Source organism: Nicotiana sylvestris, chromosome 6, assembly GCF_000393655.2.
Source record: "Nicotiana sylvestris chromosome 6, ASM39365v2, whole genome shotgun sequence".
Lineage (NCBI taxonomy): Eukaryota > Viridiplantae > Streptophyta > Magnoliopsida > Solanales > Solanaceae > Nicotiana > Nicotiana sylvestris.
In genome coordinates, this window is record NC_091062.1 from 179,204,410 (window position 1) to 179,230,425 (window position 26,016).

At 39.5% G+C, this 26,016-nt stretch overlaps 1 protein-coding gene across 1 annotated transcript; it reads right to left on the minus strand.

The window, feature by feature from the left end:
• Positions 1-15,427: 15,427 nt before the first annotated feature.
• Positions 15,428-23,340, minus strand: LOC138871747 (uncharacterized). The gene is made up of 2 exons (XM_070149645.1): positions 22,801-23,340; positions 15,428-15,505 (listed from the first exon to the last, which is right to left on the minus strand). The coding sequence occupies exons 1-2, from the start codon at positions 23,338-23,340 to the stop codon at positions 15,428-15,430; spliced, it is 618 nt and encodes a 205-aa protein (XP_070005746.1).
• Between the last annotated feature and the right edge of the window lie 2,676 nt (positions 23,341-26,016).

Sequence of the window (26,016 nt, forward strand, 5' to 3'; positions counted from 1 at the left end):
CTATGAGTAGGCGTCTTATCCGATCACTGCACATCTTGAATACCTGAGAATCCTGTATATGCTGATTCTTCAGCTGCCGCACTTCTGCCTTCATTTGGGCCAACAAGTCGTAACAGTATCTGCTCTCCAATTGGAAATCCTCGGCCTGCTTAACTGCTTTAAACTCAAGTGTAGCCATCTCTCTCTTCATTTTAGCAACAGTTTTCTCGTGGTCGCATTTCAATTGGTTCAAGTATCGGCGATGCTTATCTACTCTTGTTCCCCACTGTGCCTTGAGCTCTGCCATGACCTTTTCAGATTCTTCTAAACCATCTCGCCATTCCCTAACTTCTCTTTTCAAACCCTTTATCAACTGCTGGTCTGATCGACTTCTGGGTTGTTCATCAAGAGACAATCTCAATTTTTGGATTTGGGCCTTAAGTTCTTCATTCTCTTGTATCAATCTATTCTTTTCGCTTCGATCCGCCGCGATTTGTACGCTGTTATTGAATTTCAGACTGTCAATTTGTAGTTTCAAATCACCGATCTCTGCCCGATACCCCTTTTCTTTTGCTAACCAGTTCCATTGCCCTTGGAATGATTCTACGAAATCTTTGAGATGCGGTCTCTTAGCTGGCCTTTCGCAGGACAGGTTACCTCTAAACCAAGTGTGATACCCCGGGGCAACTTCCCCTTTTGCTGTATCAATCACACAAGTGTTTGCTGTCAGATGTTGGCACTCACTCCAGATTTGGCGAACTTCTTCTTCGGGGAAATGACCGTCCGGACTGATTTCAATCACTTGGGTACTCAGATCTTCATCTTTCGGCACCACTTGATACCTCCCAAGTTGCCTCAAAATCCGATATGGTGTATAGGGTTGGATGCTTTTAAGTCCCATCAACAGAAAGTGGGGTCTGGTTGCCGGCATGTATTTGATTTCCTCAATAGGCGACCATCCGAGCGTCCACTGGATTTGGCTGGCAGTGAGAGTTCAGAGAAATGAGGTCCATGATGTGACTCCCTCAGGTAAATTGAACCCTTTGATTCTTGTGTAGAATTATCCAATACAAGTTTTCTCGGGCGAACCGTAACCCAAGAGCGAGGAGCGGTGGCATAAATGATCGGTCATCCACATTTGCAATAGTAGGTTACATCCTTCGAAAAAGTCACCCCTGGCTCGACAAGTAGTGAGAGCCCGGAAAATGTCAGCCATAATCATAGGCACCAGAGTACTTTTATCTTGGGTAAGCAAAGTACTGACGACCCCAGTTACTTTTAGATCAATGTTTCTGTCTTTCCTTGGGAACACTATAAGACCCAGAAAGGCTGTCATAAAAGCTACTAGCCTGTGTTCGTCCCACTTCTGTCGGTTGCCTCTACTGCATAGTTTGAAATCCGGCTTATTGAATCCGCCCACGTGGCCGTATCCAGCATATATGAGGTGGAGACTGCAGAATCCTTTGGCAAGATCTGGATGGTGGAACGTTCGAGGTATTTTTAGGAAATCCAGAAACCGGTGTACCGTGACGGCCCTAGGTGCAATCAAGTATTTGAACCTTAAAGGAGCTTCATCACTTCCGATGTATCCTGCTATTTCTTCCAATGTCGGGGTGAGCTCAAAGTCCGAAAAATAAAATACGTTGTGTGCTGAATCCCAACAAGTGACCAATGATCTGATAATATCACCCCGAGGCTGAACGTTTAGTAAATCTGGGAGATCTTTCAGATATTTCCTTACTTTGTCTTGCCCCTCCTTGCCTAAGTCGTTCCACCATAATCGCAACTCAAAAGGGATCTTGGTCATTATTGAAAAAGGTTCCTTTTGTATCGTGCTCATCCTGCACATTTATTAGGGTGATTATGCCAAATAAAGAAAAAAAATTATTAGACTCAAAAAATAAAATTATCTAGATCTTTTTTCAAGATTCCTCTTTTTTGCAAAATGGGAGGTTGGACCCGATGAGAGTTGCCTACGTATCTCACACCCTGTGAGAATCAAACCGGGGTAGTTCGTGCGGATCAGAAATAGGGGGAAACAAATAAAATCTTTTAAAGAAGAAAAAAAAAGAATATATATTTTTATTTCTGAAAAGAGACTAAGGAAATATTTATGCCTTTTAACTTTTTCTTTTTTTTTCATTTTTTTTTTTTGAAATTTCGAAAATCTTTTAAAAGATACTATGAATGAAAAAAAATTTGAATTTTTTCCTCTTTTTTTTATATTTTGGATTTTGAGAGCGATTTAAAGGAATAAATCAAACTAAAATACAAACTTTGTTTTCATTTTTCTTTTTTCTTTTTTTTTTAAGAAAATTCCGGTGAGGTTTTGACATTACTTGGACATTGGTTTTATTTCTCCAAAAATAAGTAATTATCTCCCTACCCTGCTATTCTTTTTTTTTGAAAATTTTTCGGAAACCGGTCAGCATGCAGATCCGAAGCAAATAGATGCGCAAAACAAACGGGATGCAGCAGGATGGTCTTTTCGTTTCAGGTTGTCTGTCCTAGACGGACCCAACCGCTGTGTTGAGTCCCCTATGTCGAATGCAACATGATGCAGATAAGCGTTCCTACTAGGGATCCGGCATGAGGTTTCGTTATACTAGGTTTATAACCTGGGTATATGTTCTAGACTGTGTACCCGAGCGAACAACTCGAGTCGAGGAGGGGGCAACTTACCGGGAACCAAAAGACCATCCGGCTTCGTAACTTATCCGTCCTCTTTCTTATTTCGGGTATTGACACTAACAGAATAGGGAGTCTCGACCAGCGAGCTTCTCCTCGGAGGTAAGAAGAGAAGGGTTTCGGCACAGTTTATATACAGTTCAGATAATATCAAAGCGGTAAAAGACAACATTTAGCACGTCATGCCAAAACATGTAACAAAGATCAGATAATAAAGCCAAATATAACAATTATTCTAAGCTCGAATTCTTGAACCCTGAACCAGAGGTTCTGGGTTATGTCCCCAGCAGAGTCGCCAGAGCTGTCACACCTCCTTTTTGCGCACCTATCCTGAAGAATAAAATGCGCGAGGGAGTTTTTTCAATTTAAGTGACAATGTTCGAAATGGGATTATTTATTTAATTCAGAGTCGCCACTTGGGAAAGGTTTGGCTTTTGGTGTCCCAAGTCACCGGTTTGTCTTGAATCCCGAATCGAGGAAAATATTCGACTTTTCCAAATGAAGTCTGCGAACCAGAAATTCTAAGTAAGGAATTCTGTTGACCCGAGGGAAGGTGTTAGGCACCCTCGAATCCCGTGGTTCTAGCACGGTCGCTTAAATTGTTATAATGGCTAAATATCTGATTTAAATACATGCTGTGACTTATATGCTTTTATTAAGTTTAAACTGCTTTTATTATTATCATTTATTTTTATAGAATTGCAACGTCGCGAAAATGCATCTCGAACCACGTCACAATCAATGCACCCGTAGTTGTTAACACATTTCGACTCCGTTGAGATTTGAATTTGGGTCACATAAATGTGCACCCGAATTTAAGAATGTGATTTAATTATGTCGCGCCTAAAGAGTCTAACGCGTTATTATCTTTGGGGAAGGCAGTGAAATTCACTAAACAGTCCATCCCAAATTCTAAGTATTTATTATGATCAATTATTGAGGGCCCCGCAATTTGCATTTTTATTTGGCGAGGCTCGTCTCATTATTTTTAAAAAGGCAACCTTAGCACGACTACATTTCTATATTTGTTTTCTAAAAAATAAGAAAAATAAATCCTAAATTGTCACAAGCTTAAAAGAGGCGTACCATATTAAAGGCTAGATTGAGACGCGCATTTATTGAAAGGAACATTACTAGAAATTGTGAACCAAATCGAGGACGATGAAATAATATATCCAAACATGATTAATCATCCTATAGCTAAATTAATTCCCCATGATTATATGAACAAACGAATAATCGCCCGCGACTATTAGTGCTAGGATTAACTATAATCATTAATGCTCATTTGGGAATTTATTTGATTTAGGCGCAAAAACATCTTACCCAAACTCATGCCTATTAAATTATTATTTTTTTCTCAAAATTGTTGCATTATTTCGAAACAATGAATCTATATTGAAACCTATATCGAAACAAGGAATCTAACAAGAGAGTCGGCGTACATGGCTAACCTGTTAACGTAACACCACATGAGAATTTGTTTGGGATACATTTATCTTGAAATCAAAAGGGACCGGATATAATAGATTTGACAGTTCAGAGGTCTAGACAAGAGTACATACAGATGCTTGCCATGATTCTATGTTATACTGTCATCACTAAATCAAACCCAATGGTTGTACACATGGAAATACATCTGATCTAACAACAATACTATCTAGTAGTCCATCTCAATTAGGATGTGTGTTAATTCATACAGAGCAATTGCAGTTGGAATGAACTTAAACAAATACAGGCTAACTACCATTCAACCTATTGTTATATTTTGAACACAAGTACTGTGAAGTAAACAACATTCATTTCTTTATTTCTACTTCAAACTTCAAGCTTTCAACAACACATGGTTTCAGAAGTGTGTCCCTGGAAGTGCTTACAATTGAAGAAGAAGAGACGTCAGTAGAGTAACAATGGCAACAGAAATAGCAGCAGTAACAACTGGTAATAGCAGAACAAATCCCAGTGCAAGATGCAACTATAGCCGATGGAAAAGTAGCAAAATGACAGCAGTAAACAGTGTAGTAGAAACAAAACTCCAGACAGACCAAAATCCAGGAATACTAATGCAACACACAACCAGTAACCTCAGTTAAAGACTTGGAAGAATCAGTATTGATTAAACAGGTTGAAAACAAATGAAATCCAAACAACAATAGGAAGAAACAGTTTCTGATTTTGTCCGTATGTTTTCTATTTCTTGTTTTCTCTCTATCTGTGTTTTTCTTTTTAAAATCCTGTCCCTATCTTTGTTTTCAAAAATCCCTCCCCCGTTCTAATGGAAGTTCTGCCTCTTTTATAGCCTAGCATCAGCCCTTTACAGTCTGTTAAACAACTCAGAACCCCATCCCCTGTGTGTTGTCTTTCCACTCAAACCTTAAAAAGTAAACTCCTCCCATGATATTCCCCTGGCAGATCTATCTTTTAAGTGGGGTTTATTATTTCTAAACTAAATCAGGGTATGGACAGCAGGGGTGTGTTCTGACAGCACATGCTGTCCATTACATTGCAATGCACATGCTGCCCAAGGTTGAAAAAAAAACAATGCCATCAATTAAATTAAAATCTAAAACCTGCAGCTATAAATTAACCCCTTAAATGTTTTTCTGATTTGGCTAAACAGATTAATACACAGTGGCAACAAACTAATCTGGTTCAACAATGCTTCAGTAAAATCAAAATAGCCTGAGTCCAATTGTTGTTATTCCAGTCTGAAACTAATTGACGATGTATATCGACTCGACTGTACTAGTTATAACACATACAATCGAAGCCAATAATCAGAAATCTAACAGTATCAACGTGTGATTCAAATTATACTTACTGAACAAGGTTGTACTGGGGACTAATTAATCAATCAAATTTAAATTCAATTGATTGTACAGCTTACACACATACACACGATCAATAAGTGAAGAGGAACTTGACTAAATACACAGGTCCGGGCAAGGTGGACAACACAGTTGACAAAAATTCAAAACATAAACTAAACAAAACATTTGGACATATAAACAGACATTCAATTACAACAGACAGGATGAACTGATAAAGAAAAAGAAAACAAAAATTACCTTCAAGCCTCGAAAAATCAGAAAGCCTTAGCTCGGATTTGAATCGAACTTTCTTGGGGTTGAACGGACTTTAATCGAAGTGTTCTCTACTGAGAACACTTCGATTAAGGTCCATTAGACCCTAATCATTTTGTTCAAATGGACACTGATCGGGCTCAGGGTTCCTAGGGTTCTAAAGGGGCAAATTTGGGATTTGTGTTTCCCTGGTTAGATTCGGACCAAACCAAGCATAGTTTGGTCACGAGGAAGGTCAGGGGAGTGTCTGGTATGAACCTAGGGTAGACCGGTGTAGATCGAGTTTTGCTCGAATCTTCAAATGAAGATTCGAGAACCTGGGGTTTGATTCGAGGCAAAAGGATAACAGATCTATGCTCAGGATGATGAGGCGGTCCTATGGTGTTAAGGTGGGGTCACCGGCGTCCATGTCGCCGGGATTAATGGTGAGGGGAAAGGGGGCGGCTAGGGTTCCTAAGGTTTTTGGGTCTGTGGAGGGGATGAGGACGAAGGAGGGGTGTTTGGATAGGGGGTGGGGTATGAGAGGAAAGTTTATATATGGGGTGGATGGCTTGATCTCAGCCGTTAGATCAATCGAGATCAACGGCCTGGATCTGAAGGTTTAAATGAAACGATGTCGTTTGGCTTAGTAAGGGTCAGGGTTGGTTCGGGTAGAACGGGTCGGGTTTATTTGTGGGTACGGGGGATATGATGAGGGCCGTTAGATCAGGGTTGCTTGAACGGCTGAGATGAGTTGCCCCCTGAAACGACGTAGTTTTGGTGTCAAACTACGTCGTTTGGAGGCCTGGAGATGGGTCTGCTGGACCGGTTGCTTGGGCTGCTTGTTTGGGCCTCAGATTTTAAAATGGGAAACCAGCCCAAATCTATTTAAAACAAAATGCACCCTTTTCTTTTATTTCTGATTTTAAAAACATAAAACCTAATTAAACAAAATCAAACCTCATTAATCAACACTTAAAACAATTATTACACACATATTAAAATATTAAAAATAGGGAAAATCACACCAAGGCAAACAAATAGGGCAAAAGGTGCATATTTTGTTCTTTTAATAAACGGATTATGGTTCAACTACACACGACACACGGTTTTTTTTTTTGTGTTTGATATAAAAATAAAAATGGACAAGATCACAAATAATTAACAAAAATGCCACGTAAAAATCCAAAAAATTGTACAGCAGGACCATTTATTTCTTTTGGAGTGATTGTCGCGTAAAACAAAAATCACGTGCTCACAATTATATTGGAGTTCCAGGATAAGTATGCTGGAACTCCAGCATAATATGATGGAGTTCCAGCATAATATACTGGAGTTCCAGCAAGTATACCGGTCTAGCATAATATACTGGAGTTTGGAGCACCGGTGCTCCAGTCTCCAGTATATTATACTGGAGCCAGCAAAGTATATCGGTCCAGCATAATATGCTGGAGTTCATAGACAGGTGCACCAAACTCCAGTATATTATGCTGGACCGGTCTTTATTGCAGCAAAATAGTGGCTAATTTTTATTGACTTGATAAACGCTGGCTATTTTTGAGTGACCAATCCGAAAACTGGCTATACCATGCTATTTTTACCAGAATTTTGGTTTTGAGGCCCATTATTCGCCAGAAGAGGCCCTAAGTCAAAAAGCCTCATTAAGATGAAATGTTACTTAAAATTCATAAGGAAACATGATGAAAAGAAACTAGTTAAATCACTGGAGAGACTACTCTTCTTTATGAGCTTAAATTGCAGTTAGTTTTTCTATTGTTATTCGTAAACAGTTTTCAAAAATATGGAATATTGGAATTAAACCTAGATTAATTAGCAATCCCAAATTGTCTAGGATTTGATATTTGTTAGTTTCTTTATTCCATGTCTAAATAGGATTTGTAATCAAAATGATTGGAAATAGGTTTCCAATTTCTAGTCAAACTAGGTTTTGTACTCTCTTATAAATAAGGGTGGTGGTGTTGCGATTATTAGTAAACAAACAAAATCTCCTACCTCCTCTCTTTAATTTGCAAGATTTTTTCTATTTAAATCCCTTTCAAATTGTAGGAAGCAGTCTTGACATTCATTCTTATGGCGATCGAATACACGGAACATGATTGAAGGAAATAATGAAGACAATGAAACAACCATTTAGTCCAAGTGAAATCAAATGTCTTATGCTCCAGCTTTTGGAGGGGTGTCAAGAATCTTCATGATAATTCAGTCATTCACCGTTACCTGAAAACTTCAAATTTGCTTCTAAACAGCCGAGGTGAATTGAAGATTTGTCAGTCTGGTTTAGCTCGTAAACATAATGGAAACCTTCTGTACAGTGCGCCTGAACTTCTGTTGGGAGCCAAACATTATTCTATTGCAATGGACATGTGGTCTGTGGGTTGTATTATGGCCGAGTTACTATCCAATGAACCGCTCTTCAACGGATCAGGGACATTAACTGAACAAATTTACCACATCTGCAGAATTCTTGGCACTCCAAATAAGACAACTTGGCCTGGATTTTCTAAACTTACTGGGGTTGGAGTAAAGGTGGTCAACTTTGCAAAACAATATCAGGAAAATTTGTTACGTAAAAAAATCCCGGCGACGTCCTTTACGGGGTGTTGTTCCTCTGTACTTGTAAATAATGATTCTGGAAATTAGAACGTTAGCTTATAAACGTAAATATAAATAAAAAACAGAAATTAATTCGAGCCCACTGAATTCACAGTATTTCCTTAAGGAATTTAATCCCCTCCTAGTACCCAAGGTTATAGATTATTTCCTCCCAGGATAGAACGAATTACACACTGGTGTAGCGGTACTTCAAACCCCAGTGTTTCAGCGAACACAAAGTTCGGCAACAAATCACACTTGTGGATGCTTTGTTTGTAGTTAAAAACAATGCAGAATAAGGAGGACAACTCAGAAGTCGAATGAAAATTCTGAGAGGAAGGAATGCAAAGTATAGCCAATGTTGAATTCTTACTGAAGAGAATATCAAATTGCAATTCGTTTTTCCAGTGTATACGCAGTGTATACAGAGTGTATATCCAGTATATGCAGAGTGTATATCTAGTGTATACAGAGTGTATATTAAGTGTATACAGAGTGTATATTAAGTGTATGCAGAGTGTATATTAAGTGTATACAGAGTGTATATTAAGTGTATAAAGAGTGTATATTAAGTGTATAGAGAGTGTTTCAAGTGTTGTTTCCGATGTGTTCTTCTTTCTCTCCAACCTATGCTCTATTTATAGCAATTATTTGAGAGAAATCCGCCCCTTCCATGGTGCAACAAGCACTAGATCATGGAGAAAGCACTTACATGGTGGTATATACACTTGCTTGGTGGGAGGAGCACTTGCACCATTGTGGGAGGTGCACTAGGCTGCTTATTGCTTAGTGTTGCAATATAATACACGGATTGGAATACATCCGTTACAAACACGGATTATATCACGTTAATATTCACTATTAACAAATAAATTTGGTCCAAAAAATTAATCAATCGATCGATCATTTGACCAAATCCGAATCCAAATCCCATTTCCCATTCACTCTAATTTTAAGACTATTTCATCTTAAACAAAAACTCAACAATCCCCCACATGAATGGGGAATGGCTATATCATGGAAGTATGCATGAAAAACTTGTGTGATTTGCAAACAGTCGAAACGAGATTTATTTGTTTGTTTCAGAGTCGCCACCTGGGAATTTTAAGGCGTCCCAAGTCACCGGTTTTAATCCCTGAATCGAGGAGAATATGACTCTGTTTGTTATTTTGCGAACCAGAAATCCTGAGTAAGGAATTCTGTTAATTCGGGAGAAGGTGTTAGGCATTCCCGAATTCCGTGGTTCTAGCACGGTCGCTTAACCATTTTTATATTTGGCTTAATTATCTTGATTTACTAAATACATTTTTTCTTGTTGCCCGATTTTATTACCGCTTTTGTTTATATTGTTTACAATTATGTAAACGAATCACGCGTACGTATATTCGTATTATATACCCTTTGTAGAGAATCGTGTCACGCATACGTGTACACAGAAAGGTTGATAATATTTTTGTATATATAAAAAATATGATGTACGCAATTGTGCTTAAAATAAAATCAAGAACATTCGCCCCTTTTGTATGATTAAGTAGTGAACCGCACATCTCGGATTTTTATGAAATTAATTTAATATCTTCCGACGAATCTTTTTTATTAAAATTTTGGCTCAAATTTGCGCGAACGCATAATCCGTACTGCCTTAAAAATGTAATTTAGGCCACGCGAACGTATCCCTAATTTCACAAAATATTCTTGATGGTAGTATAAATTTTTCCACAAATTGTTTATTGCATCCATATTTTATGTGAAAATCATGAGAAATCAATATTTTTCTAGTCTCTAAATTCCTCGAAAAGAATTCACAATTTATTGGACGTTGATCGCAAATTATATTTTTCGCGTATAAATTGTAGTCCTCCAAGCCATTCAAATTTAAAGAGTAAAAATAAACGTGTGATTAATACTACCATTTTTTCGTAAATACAATATATGTATACCCAAAATGTGAATGGCGTATAAAACTAAAAAATTTGATTCATGAAAGGAAGTGATATTTTCTAAGAATTTTCATTATTCTATTTGTAGCGAATGCTATTTTTACGTATCTTGACATAAAATGTTGCAATTCTTTCTTATACATCCCATCTCATTCTCATATACTTGTTTTTAGTCCAAAGTTATAATTGCTTAGTTAATTTGTTTACAATGATAAATAATCAAATTGGTGAGAAAGAGAACTATTATACAAATTGACTCAATAAAATGGCATTACATGCAACGTAGTGGTATGTCCGAACCATTCATCATATTCCAACATCATAAACGAGACGGATTATATCAATTCGCATTTCTACCATGGCTATTCACATAACCGTTATTATGTCATCTATGAACGAAATACAATTAACATTATCTAGCCTTAAACAAAATCGGATATTTGACAAAATAAGCTAATAATATAGTTTTTTTTATATTTCTACACTATTCTTTATTTAGCTAACAACATCACAAGATCGAATTAATGGCCAACTTTCTACCATGTTGACAATTCGAACATAACTTATACTTAACGAAATGCTAAAATAGATAACATTATTACAACCCTTATATGAACTTAAAAGGGAATGATTGACTAATAGTCATCATGTCAAGCATACTACTATATTAACCAACTGAAACAAAACTACAATTTAAACTAATAGACTTAAACGAGTAGAAGACATAATATTAATTCCAAACTTTATTCATTTTTGCAATTTTGAAACTTTCCACAGCACGAGTCTAAAGATATATACCTGGAAATGAGGGTAAATGAGGCAAATTTCAGCAGTAGCAGCAGTAACAAAATCAGCAGAAAATGCCAAATAACTCGGCAGATTTGAGCAACATAACAAGACCCGTGAAGCCCAGACGTATAGTGGCAGGAATTTTAGGAAATTTCAGATTTAACCCAAGCAATATCAAAAAACAGACCCGGACAGATTCAAGAAGCAATGTTTCAGATTTTCTTTCTTTTTCTTCTATTTTTCTGTTCCAGATTCTTTCTTGTTTTATTTTTCTTAGTTCTGTTTTCTTTTTTCTTTTTTTCTTAATCTCTCTTTCAGATTCCTCTCTATATTTCTCTATCTGTCTTTTTTTCAAAATCCCAGCTCCTCTTCTTATATATCTACTCCCCTAATGCTGCCCGGACCCCTTCTTTCTTTTAAAATCAGAAAATCCCACTAAAATTCTGTTTTATTACTTTAAATCCCATTAAGTAAAACTTTTCCTGATTTTCAGCACTCCCATTACCCTTTGTTTCCCATTATCTCATTAAATTATATCCATTAACACTCCATTATCAGCACACTACTATTATCATATTACTCTCACTGTTTTATTCCCAGAAATACCCCTGAAATCCTACTGTTATTACTGACCCAGACTAAAAACTGCCCAAACCTTAAAAATTGTTTAAACTAATCTGCCTAACATCAAACAGCTATTATATCCTCATAGATTGTTCTAAACAAAGAAATGTACTCTATGATTGAGACAGTATACCACATTTCTAATAACTGATTGACAAGGATTGAATTCAAACATGGAATTCACAGACTGAACATTGAACTTGAATAAAACATACTAACATTACACAGAACTTGCAGGATCATTTCGACTGAAATTCAAAACTGAACTAAGATCAACAAATGCAGGGGGCATTGTCAGTATTGACATTGCCTGAAACTAACTGCTCAGAAACCAACACACGCATTTTTGACAAACTTTCTGACTTATCAAACAAGAACCAACTGATTACAACGAAATGCTAATAACCAATCCAAAACAGATAAACAGGTTGTTACAATCAGCATTAATGGAAATAAGAATTTACAAAACAACTAATCGACGAACTTAATCGAGTCGATTATACATATTGTAAACAATCATAACCAACAGGGACAATGCTATAATTTGATCTCATAAACGGGTATGGGATAGAATCACAGAACCAAATAAACAAAATATGAAAATTACACAGGCTACTGAAACAGTCAACAATATACACATAAAATACAGAAAGGAGTAGGAAAAATACCTTTGAACCTTCAAATTTATACGGACAAAAACACAACTTTGGATTCGGACATTTTTGAGGTTGAACAGACTTTATTCGAAGTATTCTCAATTGAGAATACCTCGATTAAAGTCTCTTAGACCTCAATCCCTCATTTAATTCGGGCAAATTCCATGTTTTGAAATTTTTAGGGTTTCTGATTCTTTGATCTGAAATTCGAACACTTCTGGATATATTCAAACCAAACCAATGGTGTTTTAGGCACGAGGGAAGTCAGGTGGATAAATGGTGTGAGTTTGAGGTAGGTTGGGGTAGGGTTGGGTTTCACTCGAATCTTCAAATGAAGATTCTAGAAGCTCTGAGGTGATTCGAAGCCAACGAACAACAGATCCGTAATGAGGGTAGTTAGGGGAAGCTAGGGTGTTAATTTGGAGGCCATTGGAGAAAGTTGGGTTTTCAGACCAACCTTCAATCGAAGATTCGAGACATTGGGGCCTGATTCGAGGTATATGGGTTATGGATTTGGAACGGGGAGGTTGAGAGGAGTCGAGGGTGTTAAGGTGGGGTTGTTTGGACCACCGGAACCGCCGTGAGGCGATTTCCGGTGGGCGATGCACGGTGGTGGACGGTGGAGTTCATCTGATCTCTTGAAAGAAATGATGAACAGGATAGGGGGTGGGGTGTTTGGTTTGGGGGGCTGAGGTAGGATTTAGGCTTTTATAGGGGTGGGGTGGATTGATCTTGACCGTTAGATCAAACACGATCCACGGTCAAGATCAATTCACTTAACCAAATGATGTCGTTTGGTTTAAGTTGGGGGAAAGGGGTCGGCCCGGGCAATGGATCGGGTAGGGGTTACGGGTAGGGGGTGTGGACTATCAACCGTTGGATTGATTTAATCCAACGGCCCTTGATGAAATATGACCAAACGTTGTCGTTTGGTTTGGTTGAATTGGACCGGACATGGGGCGTTTGGATTGGGCTGTGGGGAAGTTGATTTTGTTTGGGCCTGGACTTCAGTCCAGGTCCGAATTTTTTACCTTTATAACCTATTTTTCATTTCCTAATTTTACTCTTAATTATTAAATCCCTAATTTTAATTATAAAAACAAAATTATCCTTACAAAACATTAAATCACCCCTTTAACAAACATTAATATACAAGACAAATCATTAATCACACAATGGCATATTTAAATGACGAACAAATAAGATAAATGCATATTTTTTGTGATTTTTAATTAACTCTTAAATGCATAATTAAATCTTAGATATGCATGCAACATGTATTTTTATTTTATTTTTCATTTAATTATAACAAAGTAAATATTTACGGACAAAACACAAATAATTAATAAATGCCACATAAATTCTAAAAATCGCATACTAAGAGAATTTTGTTTTATTTTTTGATTTATTTTAGAGTATTTTTCCTGAAGCAAAAATCACGTGCTCACAGTTGCCCATCTTTGTGCGGAAACTCGAAGAGTTTTCGTGCAAAGATAAAGTGAGCGGATACGAGCGATTTTTGCCTGTTCGAATACTCTGTGGGAAGCACTTTTTGAAAGATTTGACTGAACCTCTACTTCAAAGGTTTCCTACATATCCTTGGCTATAAAGGAATCAGGTCAATGTAGTTCAGGAAGTTTTGGGTAGCTGGGACTACCATGGGACTGTGATGCTACTGCTGTTTCGTGCTGCTTTTACTGCTTGCTGACCTCCTTATTACACTCTGCTTTAAAGGTAAAACAAAAAGCTAAACTAGACTATGGTATATGAATTACAAAATCTTATCTAGATCATGCCCTTGCGTTTCTTGTTGTCTTGATGTCTTGGTGACTCTTGGGCATCCTTTGCTTTTGACTTGTTCCGCATTTCCTTTCATTTTGTCTCGTATTTCCTTTATCTGTTTGGGACTCTTGTTGTTTCCTGCTGGGGATTTGGTTGGACTCCTCTGCTTTATTCACTTTACGTGTGCTCCTTTCTCATATGGGCGGGCTTTTGACTTCAACCCGTAATGTCAAAATACATTGCCATTCTGTTCTTCAGGTGGGCGCCTGATTGCTGATACTTCAATTGTATTCCCTTATTCTCCAGGTGGGAGCCTGACTGTTGATGCTTCAATTGTATTCCCTTATTCTCCAAGTGGGCGCCTGACTGCTGATGCTTCAATTGTATTCCCTTATTCTCCAGGTGGGCGCCTGACTGCTGATGCTTCAAATGTATTCCCTTATTCTCCAGGTGGGCGCCTGACTGCTGATGCTTCAAATGTATTCCCTTATTCTCCAGGTGGGCGCCTGATTGCTAACATTTCAAACCTTCATCCTTGGTCTCCAGGTGGACGCCTGATTGCTATTTCCTTTCCTCATCCTTGTTCTCCAGGCGGACGCCTGATTGCCTTTTTAATTCTTCATCCTTGTTCTCCAGGTGGACGCCTGATTGCTATTTCCTTTCTTCATCCTTGTTCTCCAGGTGGACGCCTGATTTCTTCTTCAATTCTTCATCCTTGTTCTCCAGGTGGACGCCTGATTTCTTCTTCAATTCTTCATCCTTGTTCTCCAGGTGGACGCCTGATTTCTTCTTCAATTCTTCATCCTTGTTCTCCAGGTGGACGCCTGATTTCTTCTTCAATTCTTCATCCTTGTTCTCCAGGTGGACGCCTGATTTCTTCTTCAATTCTTCATCCTTGTTCTCCAGGTGGACGCCTGATTTCTTCTTCAATTCTTCATCCTTGTTCTCCAGGTGGACGCCTAATTGCCTTTTCAATTCTTTATCCTTGTTCTCCAGGTGGACGCCTGATTGCTATTTCTTTTCTTCATCCTTGTTCTCCAGGTGGACGCCTGATTTCTTCTTCCTTTCTTAATCCTTGTTCTCCAGGTGGACGCCTGATTTCTTCTTCAATTCTTTATCCTTGTTCTCCAGGTGGACGCCTGATTGCTATTTCTTTTCTTCATCCTTGTTCTCCAGGTGGACGCCTGATTTCTTCTTCCTTTCTTCATCCTTGTTCTCCAGGTGGACGCCTGATTTCTTCTTCGATTCTTCATCCTTGTTCTCCAGGTGGACGCCTGATTGCCATTTCCTTTCTTCATCCTTGTTCTCCAGGTGGACGCATGATTTCTTCTTCCTTCACCGGGTGTTTCCTGACACGAATGTTGTTTTGCCCCTGTTTCAAATCAAAGAAAACTTTGTTAGTTTAAAGCAGGGTGGTTAGTTGGGGCATTCTTGCCGATGGTGGGGTTTCTCTTTGTCTTGTTTTACTGCCTTGGAATGGTTGAAAAAAACTGTTTTGTCCTTGTAATTGATCCTTAACTATAGGATCCCCAACTGTTGTTTTCCTTTCAATTGTAATCATATGTTTCTCCTGACATTGCTGAACCACTTTTTGATTCCACTTTTCTTACACCCATATCTTATTTTTATCCTATTACCTCCTGTCCATCATGGTCGTATTTTTTCCTATGCAATCTTGAATCTTGGTAGTATACCTTGACATTCCTTCTTATTTGTTTGGAACAAAACTCATCTCAAAAGCTTTAGAAGAGTAAGATTATTAGTGACGAAAACATGACGATTTCGACAATCTAGAATGAAAAGAAAAATCCAAATTTGGATGACTATTGGAGAAAGAATAAAGAACTTATCTAATTGGAGTCACTGGCACCAATGATCAGGGTATGCATTTTGGATTAATCAACCCAGTCTTTTTAACCAATCTCTTTTCAATTGTTTCATTTTGTTTTCCCAAATTTCTACAACCCAATTTTTCTTTTGCCAATTTACAAACCTTATTCGGATTGCAGTATCTAAAAGAGTTTTCACCGGCAAACCTTCCTCATTTGTTTATTTCTTCATTCCTTTTCGCCTTATGGTGCCTGCGAAGGTTTTCACCAATAAGACTCTCTCATTTCACTTTCTCTCAACTTCCGTTGTCTCATGGTGCCCGTGGGTTTTCACCTATAAGACTCTCTCATTTTCATCGCTTTTCTTGTTTAGACCAGAGTGTTATGAACCATCTTCATTTGCTCGACTTGGCATTTTTCTAAGATTGATCGAAAGGTCTTTTTGGTATGTGGTTGGAATCAAAAGTTAAACAATTTTGATGTGGGTTTACAATTACAACTCCTGGAATCTTTTTCTTATTTCCAATACAATTCCTGCCCCAGTTTCTTGATTGGGGTCTCTTGATGTTTCTTTTTGTGCACATTATGCATATCGTGCACCCTATGACCGAGCCGTGAGACGCCTACGTATCCTTCTTTGAGGAATCAGGTCAAACGTAGTTCACTACAATAATAGCAAAGGGTATAGTGTTTGGATAGCAGAATAAATTGCCTTTGTCATTCCAATCTTCGAAATAATGCCGAATACAAACATTTAATAATTATACCAAAGAAAAATCATGCATAATATCTCTTTACCGCATCAGAATTGATAGTCATGTCTATGCATTTTCCTTCAATATCTGTTAAACATAGTGCACCATTGGACAATACTCTGGTCACAATGAACGGTCCTTGCCAATTTGGGGCAAATTTGCCCTTTGCTTCAACCTGATGTGGAAGAATACGTTTCAGCACATGCTGACCTACTTCAAACTTCCGGGGACGCACCTTTTTGTTGTATGCTCTTGCTATTCTTCTTTGATACAATTGGCCATGACATACTGCTGCCAATCATTTTTCATCAATCAAGTTTAACTATTCCAAACGGGTTTTGACCCATTCGTCATCATCAATCTTAGCTTCGGCGATGATCCGAAGGGAAGGAATTTCAACTTATGCAGGAATTACCGCCTCGGTGCCATATACCAACAAATAAGGAGTCGCCCCTACTGAAGTACGAACAGTAGTACGATATCCCAACTACGCAAATGGTAATTTTGCCATTGTTTTGAACCTTCTACCATTTTCCGAAGTATTTTCTTTATGTTTTTGTTGGCTGCCTCGACTGCTCCATTCGCTTTGGGCCGATATGGGGTAGAATTGTGATGTATAATCTTAAACTGTTGACATACTTCCCTCATTAAGTTACTGTTAAGATTAGCACCGTTATCTGTGATGATCACCTTTGGGATTCCAAATCGACATATGATATTTGAGTGAACAAAGTTGACCACAGCTTTCTTGGTCACTGATTTGAATGTTTTGGCTTCAACCCATTTGGTAAAATAATCAATGGCTACCAGAATGAACCTGTGCCCATTGGATGCTGCCGGCTCAATTGGTCCAATCACATCCATGCCCCAGGCGACGAAGGGCCACGGTGCCGACATTGTGTGCAACTCGGATGGTGGAGAATGAATCAAATCCCCGTGTATCTGGCATTGATGACACTTGCGCACAAAACTGATACAATCTCGCTCCATGGTAAGCCAATAGTAACCAGCTCGGAGAATTTTCTTTGCCAACACATATCCGCTCATGTGGGGTCCGCAAACTCCCGAATGTACTTCAGACATGACAGCCGTAGCTTGTCTGGCGTCTATGCATCTTAATAATCCAAGGTCTGGTGTTCTTTTATACAAAACTCCTCCGCTTAAGAAGAATCCATTTGCCAATCACCTAATGGTTCTCTTTTGATCCCCTGTGGCTTGTGCTGGATATATCCCTATTCTGATATACTCCTTGATGTCGTGGAACCATGGTTCACCGTCAAATTCCTCTTCAACCATATTGCAGTAAGCGTGCTGATCGTGGACTTGAATATGCAGTGGATCCACATAAGCTTTGTCCGGATGGTGCAACATTGATGCCAGGGTAGCCAATGCATCGGCAACCTCATTATGGATCCTTGGAATATGCCGGAACTCCACTGATTGAAACCGCTGACAAAGATCATGTAGACATTGTCGGTATGGTATGAGCTTCAAGTCTCGGGTTTCCCATTCTCCTTGAATTTGATGTACCAGAAGATCCGAATCTCTCATGACTAAGATTTCCTGGATACCCATGTCTGCGGCTAGCCTTAACCCCAAAATACAAGCTTCATATTCAGCCATATTATTGGTGCAATAAAATCGAAGTTGAGCCGTAACAGGATAGTGATGCCCGGTCTCAGAAATAATTACAGCTCTTATCCCAACTCCTTTCATGTTAGCAGCCCCATCAAAGAAAAATTTCCAGCCGGGTTTTTCATTTTGCTCCATCTCATCGATATACATTATTTCTTCATTGGGAAAATAAGTCTTCAATGGCTCGTATTCCTCGTCGACCGGGTTTTCGGCTAAATGATCGGCCAATGCTTGGGCTTTCATCGCAGTCCGAGTCACATAGATGATGTCGAATTCTGTGAGCAATATCTGCCGCTTTGAAAGTCTCCCTGCTGGCATAGGCTTTTGAAAAATATATTTCAACGGATCCAGACGCGAAATGAGGTAAGTAGTGTGGGATGACAAATAGTGTTTCAATTTGTGAGCTACCCAAGTTAGGGCGCAACATGTCCTTTCCAGATGAGTGTACTTAACCTCATAAGCTGTGAATTTCTTGCTAAGGTAGTAGATGGCCTGTTCTTTTCTGCCGGTGAGGTCATGTTGCCCCAATACACAACCAAATGAATTTTCCAAGACCGTCAAGTAAAGAATCAGAGGTCTTCCTGGCTCTGGCGGGACCAACACGGGTGGGTTTGACAAGTATCCTTTTATCTTATCAAACGCTTCTTGACACTCATCGGTCCATTTGACCGCAACATCCTTTTTCAACAATTTGAAAATAGGCTCACAGGTTGTCGTGAGCTGAGCAATAAACCTGCTGATGTAATTCAACCTCCCCAACAAACTCATTACTTCAGTTTTGTTCCTTGGAGGTGGCAATTCTTGGATGGCTTTGATTTTTGATGGGTCTAGCTCGATGCCTCGCCGACTGACTATGAATCCCAGCAACTTTCCAGATGGAACTCCAAATGCGCATTTGGCAGGGTTAAGCTTGAGGTTGTACCTGCGAAGTCTTAAGAAGAATTTCCTCAAATCCCCAACGTGGTCGGCCTGATGCTTTGATTTTATGATCACATCGTCCACGTATACCTCAATCTCCTTGTGTATCATATCATAAAACACCGTGGTCATTGCTCTCATGTAAGTTGCCCCAGCGTTCTTCAAACCGAATGGCATTACCCGGTAGCAATAAGTTCCCCATGGTGTGATGAATGCCGTCTTTTCTACATCTTCTTCATCCATTAGAATTTGATGATACCCGGCATAACAATCCACGAAAGATCCTATCTCATGCTTGGCACAATTATCGATCAAAATATGGATATTGGGTAATGGGAAATTATCCTTCGGACTTGCTTTGTTGAGATTGCGGTAGTCGATGCATACTCTAATTTTGTCGTCTTTCTTTGGCACAGGAACGATATTAGCCAACCAAACAGGATATTGAGTGACTCGAATGACCTTTGCATCCAACTGTTTGGTGATTTCTTCTTTAATTTTCACACTCATATCAGGCTTGAACTTTCTCAACTTTTTCTTGACAGGAGGCACCATTGGATCGGTGGGCAATTTGTGAACCACTAAATCAGTGCTCAAGCCTGGCATGTCGTCATATGACCATGCAAAAACATCTTTGAATTCTATGAGTGCCTTAATTAACTCTTCTCGGATCTTTGGTTCGAGATGGACACTTATTTTAGTTTCTCAGATATTATTCGTGTCCCCTATATTGATGTCTTCGGTATCACTCAGGTTAGGTTTGCTTTTTTCTTCAAAATGAATTAACTCTTTACTAATCTCTTCGAAAGCCTCATCCTCATCATATTCTGATTCATAATCACAATATATTTCTTGAATTATTATTTCGGAACCAGATTGATTTTTAAGACTGGGCTGAGGATTCCTCATGCATGCCATATCACTAGAGCCAGCGTAAAAAGAACTGTACAGAAAAAAGAAGAAAAAGAAAAGAAAACTATCAGGAATGATAATGAAAAAGGAAACTGTATTTTATTGGATGATGAAAGATAACAAGGTTTGCACACTTCAAACAAACTGTAAGATAAGCATTGGGATTACAACCCTGAGGTAACCAAACAAACTGAAGGAAAATCAAAAATAAACTACCAAGACTCCTTTCGAATGGGGAGAGGAGTGGCTTTTCAATTATTAAGCTTTGTTTCTGGCCCAACGAATTGAACTTCTGCATTGCTACAACCTTCCCCGCTTTCCACCATATTCACATCGTCAAACAATTTCTCGAATCTTTCAATTAATTCCTCCTCAAGATTGACCAGGGATTTAGGAATTGTTGTTATCGGGTGATTTTTAGCACCAGTCTTGACAAAAGACTTTGATAGATGTGGGACTGGTTTTGGAAGAACCCATGCCTTTTGTTTCAGCTTTCTGGCCTTGCTCACGTCTGTGACAGTGGGTATGAATCCCAAACCAAATATTCCCTAGTTCTAGGGGAGAGATACTGGTTGAATAATTCCTTACAAAGATGAGCCCAAACCTTTGCCGGGTACAAAACCATTTTTTAACATTTCATAGGCTACCATGACTGATGCAGAGGTTATCTTTGGATTCGGAAGGTACTTCCCCTCTGGAATTTTCTCTACCGACACTGTGTCGGACACTTGGTATACCCATGGTCCCTGGTCATTTTCTATTCTCTCGACCGGTACAATAGCACTGCTGTGAGCATTTAAACTGTCCTCCCCATGCACAACTATTTCCTGTTGATCCCATTCAAACTTGACCGCCTGGTGTAGTGTTGACGGGACTGCTTTGGCAGCATGGATCCATGGTCGACCCAACAGCAAATTATAAGAAACAGTTATATCCAACACTTGAAACTCCATCGTGAATTCAACTGGCCCTATTGTCAGCTCCAGCACTATGTCGCCAAATGAATCTCTGCTTCCACCGTCAAACCCCCGTACGCAAATACTATTTTTCTGGATCCTCTCCTCTTTTATTTTCAATTTTCTTAAAGTGGAGAGAGGGCAGATGTTTGCACTTGACCCGTTGTCAACCAATACCCGGATTACTACAGAGTTTTCACATTTCACGGTGAGGTAAAGAGCTCTGTTGTGCTCAGTACCTTCCATAGGCAATTCATCATCAGAAAATGTAATTCTGTTTGCCTCAAAGATTCTGTTGGCTATTCTTCCCAAATGATTTACAGAGATTTTATCAGGAACGTGAGCCTCATTCAGGATTTTCATCAAAGCTAGACGGTGCTCCTCTGAATGGATCAGTAATGACAATAATGAAATTTGAGCGGGCGTCTTCTTCAGTTGATCCACAACAGAATAGTCATGGAGCTTCATTTTTCTTAAAAACTCTTCCGCTTCTTCTTCCGTCACAGCTTTCTTTATTGGTGTTGGATTATTTTTAGTTTTTCTTAACTCTTCGGGAGTAAAACATCTTCCCGAACGAGTCAAGCCTTGCACCTCACAGACTTCTTCCTTGACTTCTTTTCCCTTGTACATTACTGTCACCCGTTCATAGTTCCATGGAATGGCCTTGTTGTTGATCACCAGTAACTGGGTTACAGGTTTGATAATAACCCGATCTATATGGGCTCCTTCCACGACTAGAATGGGTTTGCTGGCGACCCCTGGTACTATCACTTTCGACCTTTCTTGCTTTGTGGCAACTTTGCTCGAAGATCCCTTCTCGACTACCACAGATGGTTCATTACCATTTCTGTTCTGCTTAGGTACCGACTTCTTCTCTGTTAACTGCTTATCTGGCTTGGCTTCATGAGACCTGATCATCATGACGGTTTGTGACGGCTTCTTTGTTTCCCCATCAGCCTGTACTATTTCTATCATATTGGCCTCCTGATGGGCTGGCATTGGATTTCTGTTGATATTGGGAGCTTCGGGGGTTTGAACCTCAATTTTATTAGTATCAATCAGCTCTTGTATTGCATTCTTTAAATGCCAGCATTTTTCCGTATCATGGCCTGGTGTACCAGAACAATACTCACAGCTAATGGTGTAGTCCAGATTCTTTGGAGGAGGATTGGGTAACTTGGATTGTATTGGTCTTAGCATGTCTAGCTGTCTCAGCCTGTGGAACAGACTAGTGTAGGACTCTCCCAATGGAGTGAAGGTTTTCCTTTTCTGCCCCCTTTCACCCCTGAATACTGGACTAGGCCTGAAACCTGGTCCGGAGTGGGCTCGCGGATAAGGGTAGGTACTTGGTATGACATGAGCACGCCAATTAGCGTGAGCAGGTGGCTGATTGTATGCTTGTGCATGGTTAATGGAAAAATGAGGTTCCGAAGGGTGATAGTAGTGTTGGGGTGAATTGTGGTGGTAAGTTGATTGGTGAGGTCGATGTTGATTATAGTAAAGAGGTGAACCTCTGGATCCCGACCAAGTTCCTGAATCAACTACCACTGTTTCCTCCCTTTTCTTTCTTCTGATTCCTCCTACCCCGCCTTGAATAGCTTGAGTAGTTGCCTTAATAGCCGAATAGCTCATGATTTTATTTGTCTTGAGGCCTTCTTCCACCATTCCTCCCATCTTCACTACTTCGTTGAATGATTTTCCTATCGCCGAAACCAAATGGCAATAGTAAGTTGGTTCCAAGGCTTGAAGGAAGTAGTCTACCATTTCACTCTCCTTCATAGGAGGATCTACTCTTGTTGCCTGTTCCCTCCACCGGAAACCATACTCTCCAAAGCTCTCATTGTGCTTTTTCTCGAATTTTGTCAGGGATAGTCGATCTGGGATAATTTCTAGATTGTATTGGAAGTGATACGCAAATGCTTGTGCCAGGTCATCCCAGGTGTACCATCTCCCATGGTCCTGGCGAGTATACCACTCTAGAGCTGATCCGCTCAAACTTTGACTGAAATAAGCCATTAGTAATTCGTCCTTTCCCCCAGCTCCTCGTATCTTGCTGCAGAAACCCCTTAAGTGGGCTACTGGATCGCCATGACCGTTGTATAGGTCAAATTTGGGCATCTTAAAACCAATTGGTAATTGCACATTTGGGAATAAGCATAAGTCCTTGTAAGCCACACTGACCTGTCCTCCCAACCCTCGCATGTCTCGGAACGATTGTTCTAAGCTTTTGACCTTTCTGAACATCTCTTCTTGTTCAGCATTTTTGACTGGCTTGTCAATTTCAGTTGGGAGGTCAAAACGGGGGGTAAATGAATGGATTTCGGAGGCTTTGAGAGTAGGCTCCGGCGGGTAGTATTGGTTGTCCTGGGCCTGGAATGTAGGCTCACTAGGAGATTTGTGGAGTGTAGCTATGGGAGGTGCCACAAAGACAGGAGTTACAGGTGGAGGAAGTTATGGAACTGGTTTAGGAGGGGGAGACTGCGGTGTCTGAGAGGTGGTGCCTCGGTAGTGTTGATAGATGGGGAAATTTGGGGATAGTTCAGTGGTAAGATTATCCTGAGTTTGGGCTAGTGATGGAGCAGGGTTAGTTGGGTAAGATGGGGTGACTGCCCTGTAGACCAGGCCCGGTACATCTCAGCCATTTGCTGCTTGAGTTTAAACATCTCTTCTTTCATTTTACCGACATCCATCTCCTCTATCTCAATACCTGTGTCGACATCTGGGATAGATATACTTTCGGGTATTGGTCCTTTTGATCTCGTGTGATAATGATAATATGCCAGTATACTCTTTAGAGAAACTAACTGCTTGAATTCTGGAAATGAGCAAACTTGTTAGTTTTGAGAGTTTAACACATATATAATTACACGTTGAGATGCAATGCTCCTAGACAAATAACCCATTTCTATTATGTATTTGCTCGGCTGCTTGTGTCATCCCAGCTTTTCTTGGTCTTTTATTGTTGCTCACTCTTATTTTATTTATTTATTTATTTTCATATTATTTTTTTTATTATTATGGTCGAATCTTATAGAGATTGCCTACGTATCATGCCCCCGCATGAATCAGACCTTGCGTAGTTCGGGCGTAAGGCAAACATTTTATTTATTCTTGAAAATAATACAAAGATGGAACAGACATTACATTTGGAAAAACATTATAAGAAAATGGTTTGAAAACACACACACCCAAATCAAAATAAAAGACACAACTCTTAACATCTCTGAACATGCTCTACTTTCCACTTTTGTTGTCAATCATTGGATTATCTGCTCAATGTGGGGCTTGACCTGGATGACCTCCCAGCGTACGATACATTCTTTCTAACTCCATTGCCAGATGACGGGCAAAAATAGGTTCATGCTCTATAAACCTTTCATAATCCATCCCTTGGCAGTTCACATAACTTTGAGAAGTGTAAACCGCTAAATCATGGATTTGTGCCCTGAAGTCTTGGAGACGTTGGTCTTGGTTTTGCAGTTGCTGTTGGCGGGTTATGGCTATATCTCTGATATGGTCTTCACGATCTAAAGCTGACACTAACTGAGCTCGGAGTCTGGCCAGATCGAGTCTTGCCTGTGCTCTTTCTCTGTCGATGTCTGCATGTTGATGTTCTTTGTTGTATATTCTCGCTTCTTCCAGTTGTGCATGAAGTTGGGCTTCTGAATGTATCCAACGGTCTTTATCCTTCTTGAATTGTGCCCTGTCTTCTTCGGATTGCTTTACTTGGCGTTCCTTATTAGATCTGGCCTCTTTGTTTAATTGTTGGATTCTTTCTTTAGCTTTGCTCAACGCCTTTTCGGTTTTTGCCAAAATGGAATCATAATCTTGCATTTTTTCAAAAAGATTGGCGATGATTTTTTTATCCTTCCAACTCCTCATTGGTGTTTCAGAAGCTTTCTTCATTTTTTGAAATTGAGCGTGAAGATTTTCATTCTCACAAGCTAGACTCTTCTTCTCGCCTTCGGCTTCTTGTGCTTGCAAATCTTTCTCCAGACTGAGGCTCCTCAGATTTTCCTTTAAGGCATGGATAGTTGCTTTGTACCCCTTTTCCTTTTCTCCCCAAATCAGCCGCTCTTGGATTTTATCGTTAAAGGTCTGAACATGGGGTCTTTTTGTTGGCCTTCTTAGATCGGGTTCTGGTGCATCATCCACGCGGGACCGTTTCTCAAACCACCTTGCATATCCTGGATTTATCTCGCCTTTTGTAGTGTCTGGGACTTGAGTATCATCTTTTAAGTATAGACATCCATTCCACATCTGCTGAATTAAAGCCTCGGGAAGAGTGGCTTCAGGGTGTAACTCGATTACTTGCATACTTAAATCTTCATCATCAGGAACCACTTGGTATCTTCCTAGTTGTCTTAGAACTCTCTGTGGCACATATGGCTGGATGCTTCTTAATCCCAATAGTAGCAAATAACATTTCAAGGTTGACATGTGTATCACTTCCTTTATCGAGAGCCATCCCAAAGTCCACTCAATTTGATTCGCCGTTAAAGCCCTTAGATGAGATACCCAGGCTTCCATCCCTTCTGGGGACTTATAATCTTTTATTCTTTCCTCATAACTCTCGATGAAATTATCATTGCTTGGACCATACTGTATGATCTTGGGCTGATGTTGGAGATGTTCAATCATCCACATTTGCAACAAAATTTTGCATCCTTCAAAGACTTTTGCCCCTGATTTACATAAAGTCAACGCCCTATAAATGTCTGAGAGAATGATAGGGGCAAGGGTGTGATTTTCCTTGGTAGTGAGGACCTGTACGACTTTCGCTGTGCGAATATCAATTGTTCATTCTTTGTTTGGGAAGACCATGATTCCCAGAAAAGCCACCATGAAAGCGAAGCGACGGTGAATCTGCCAGGTGTC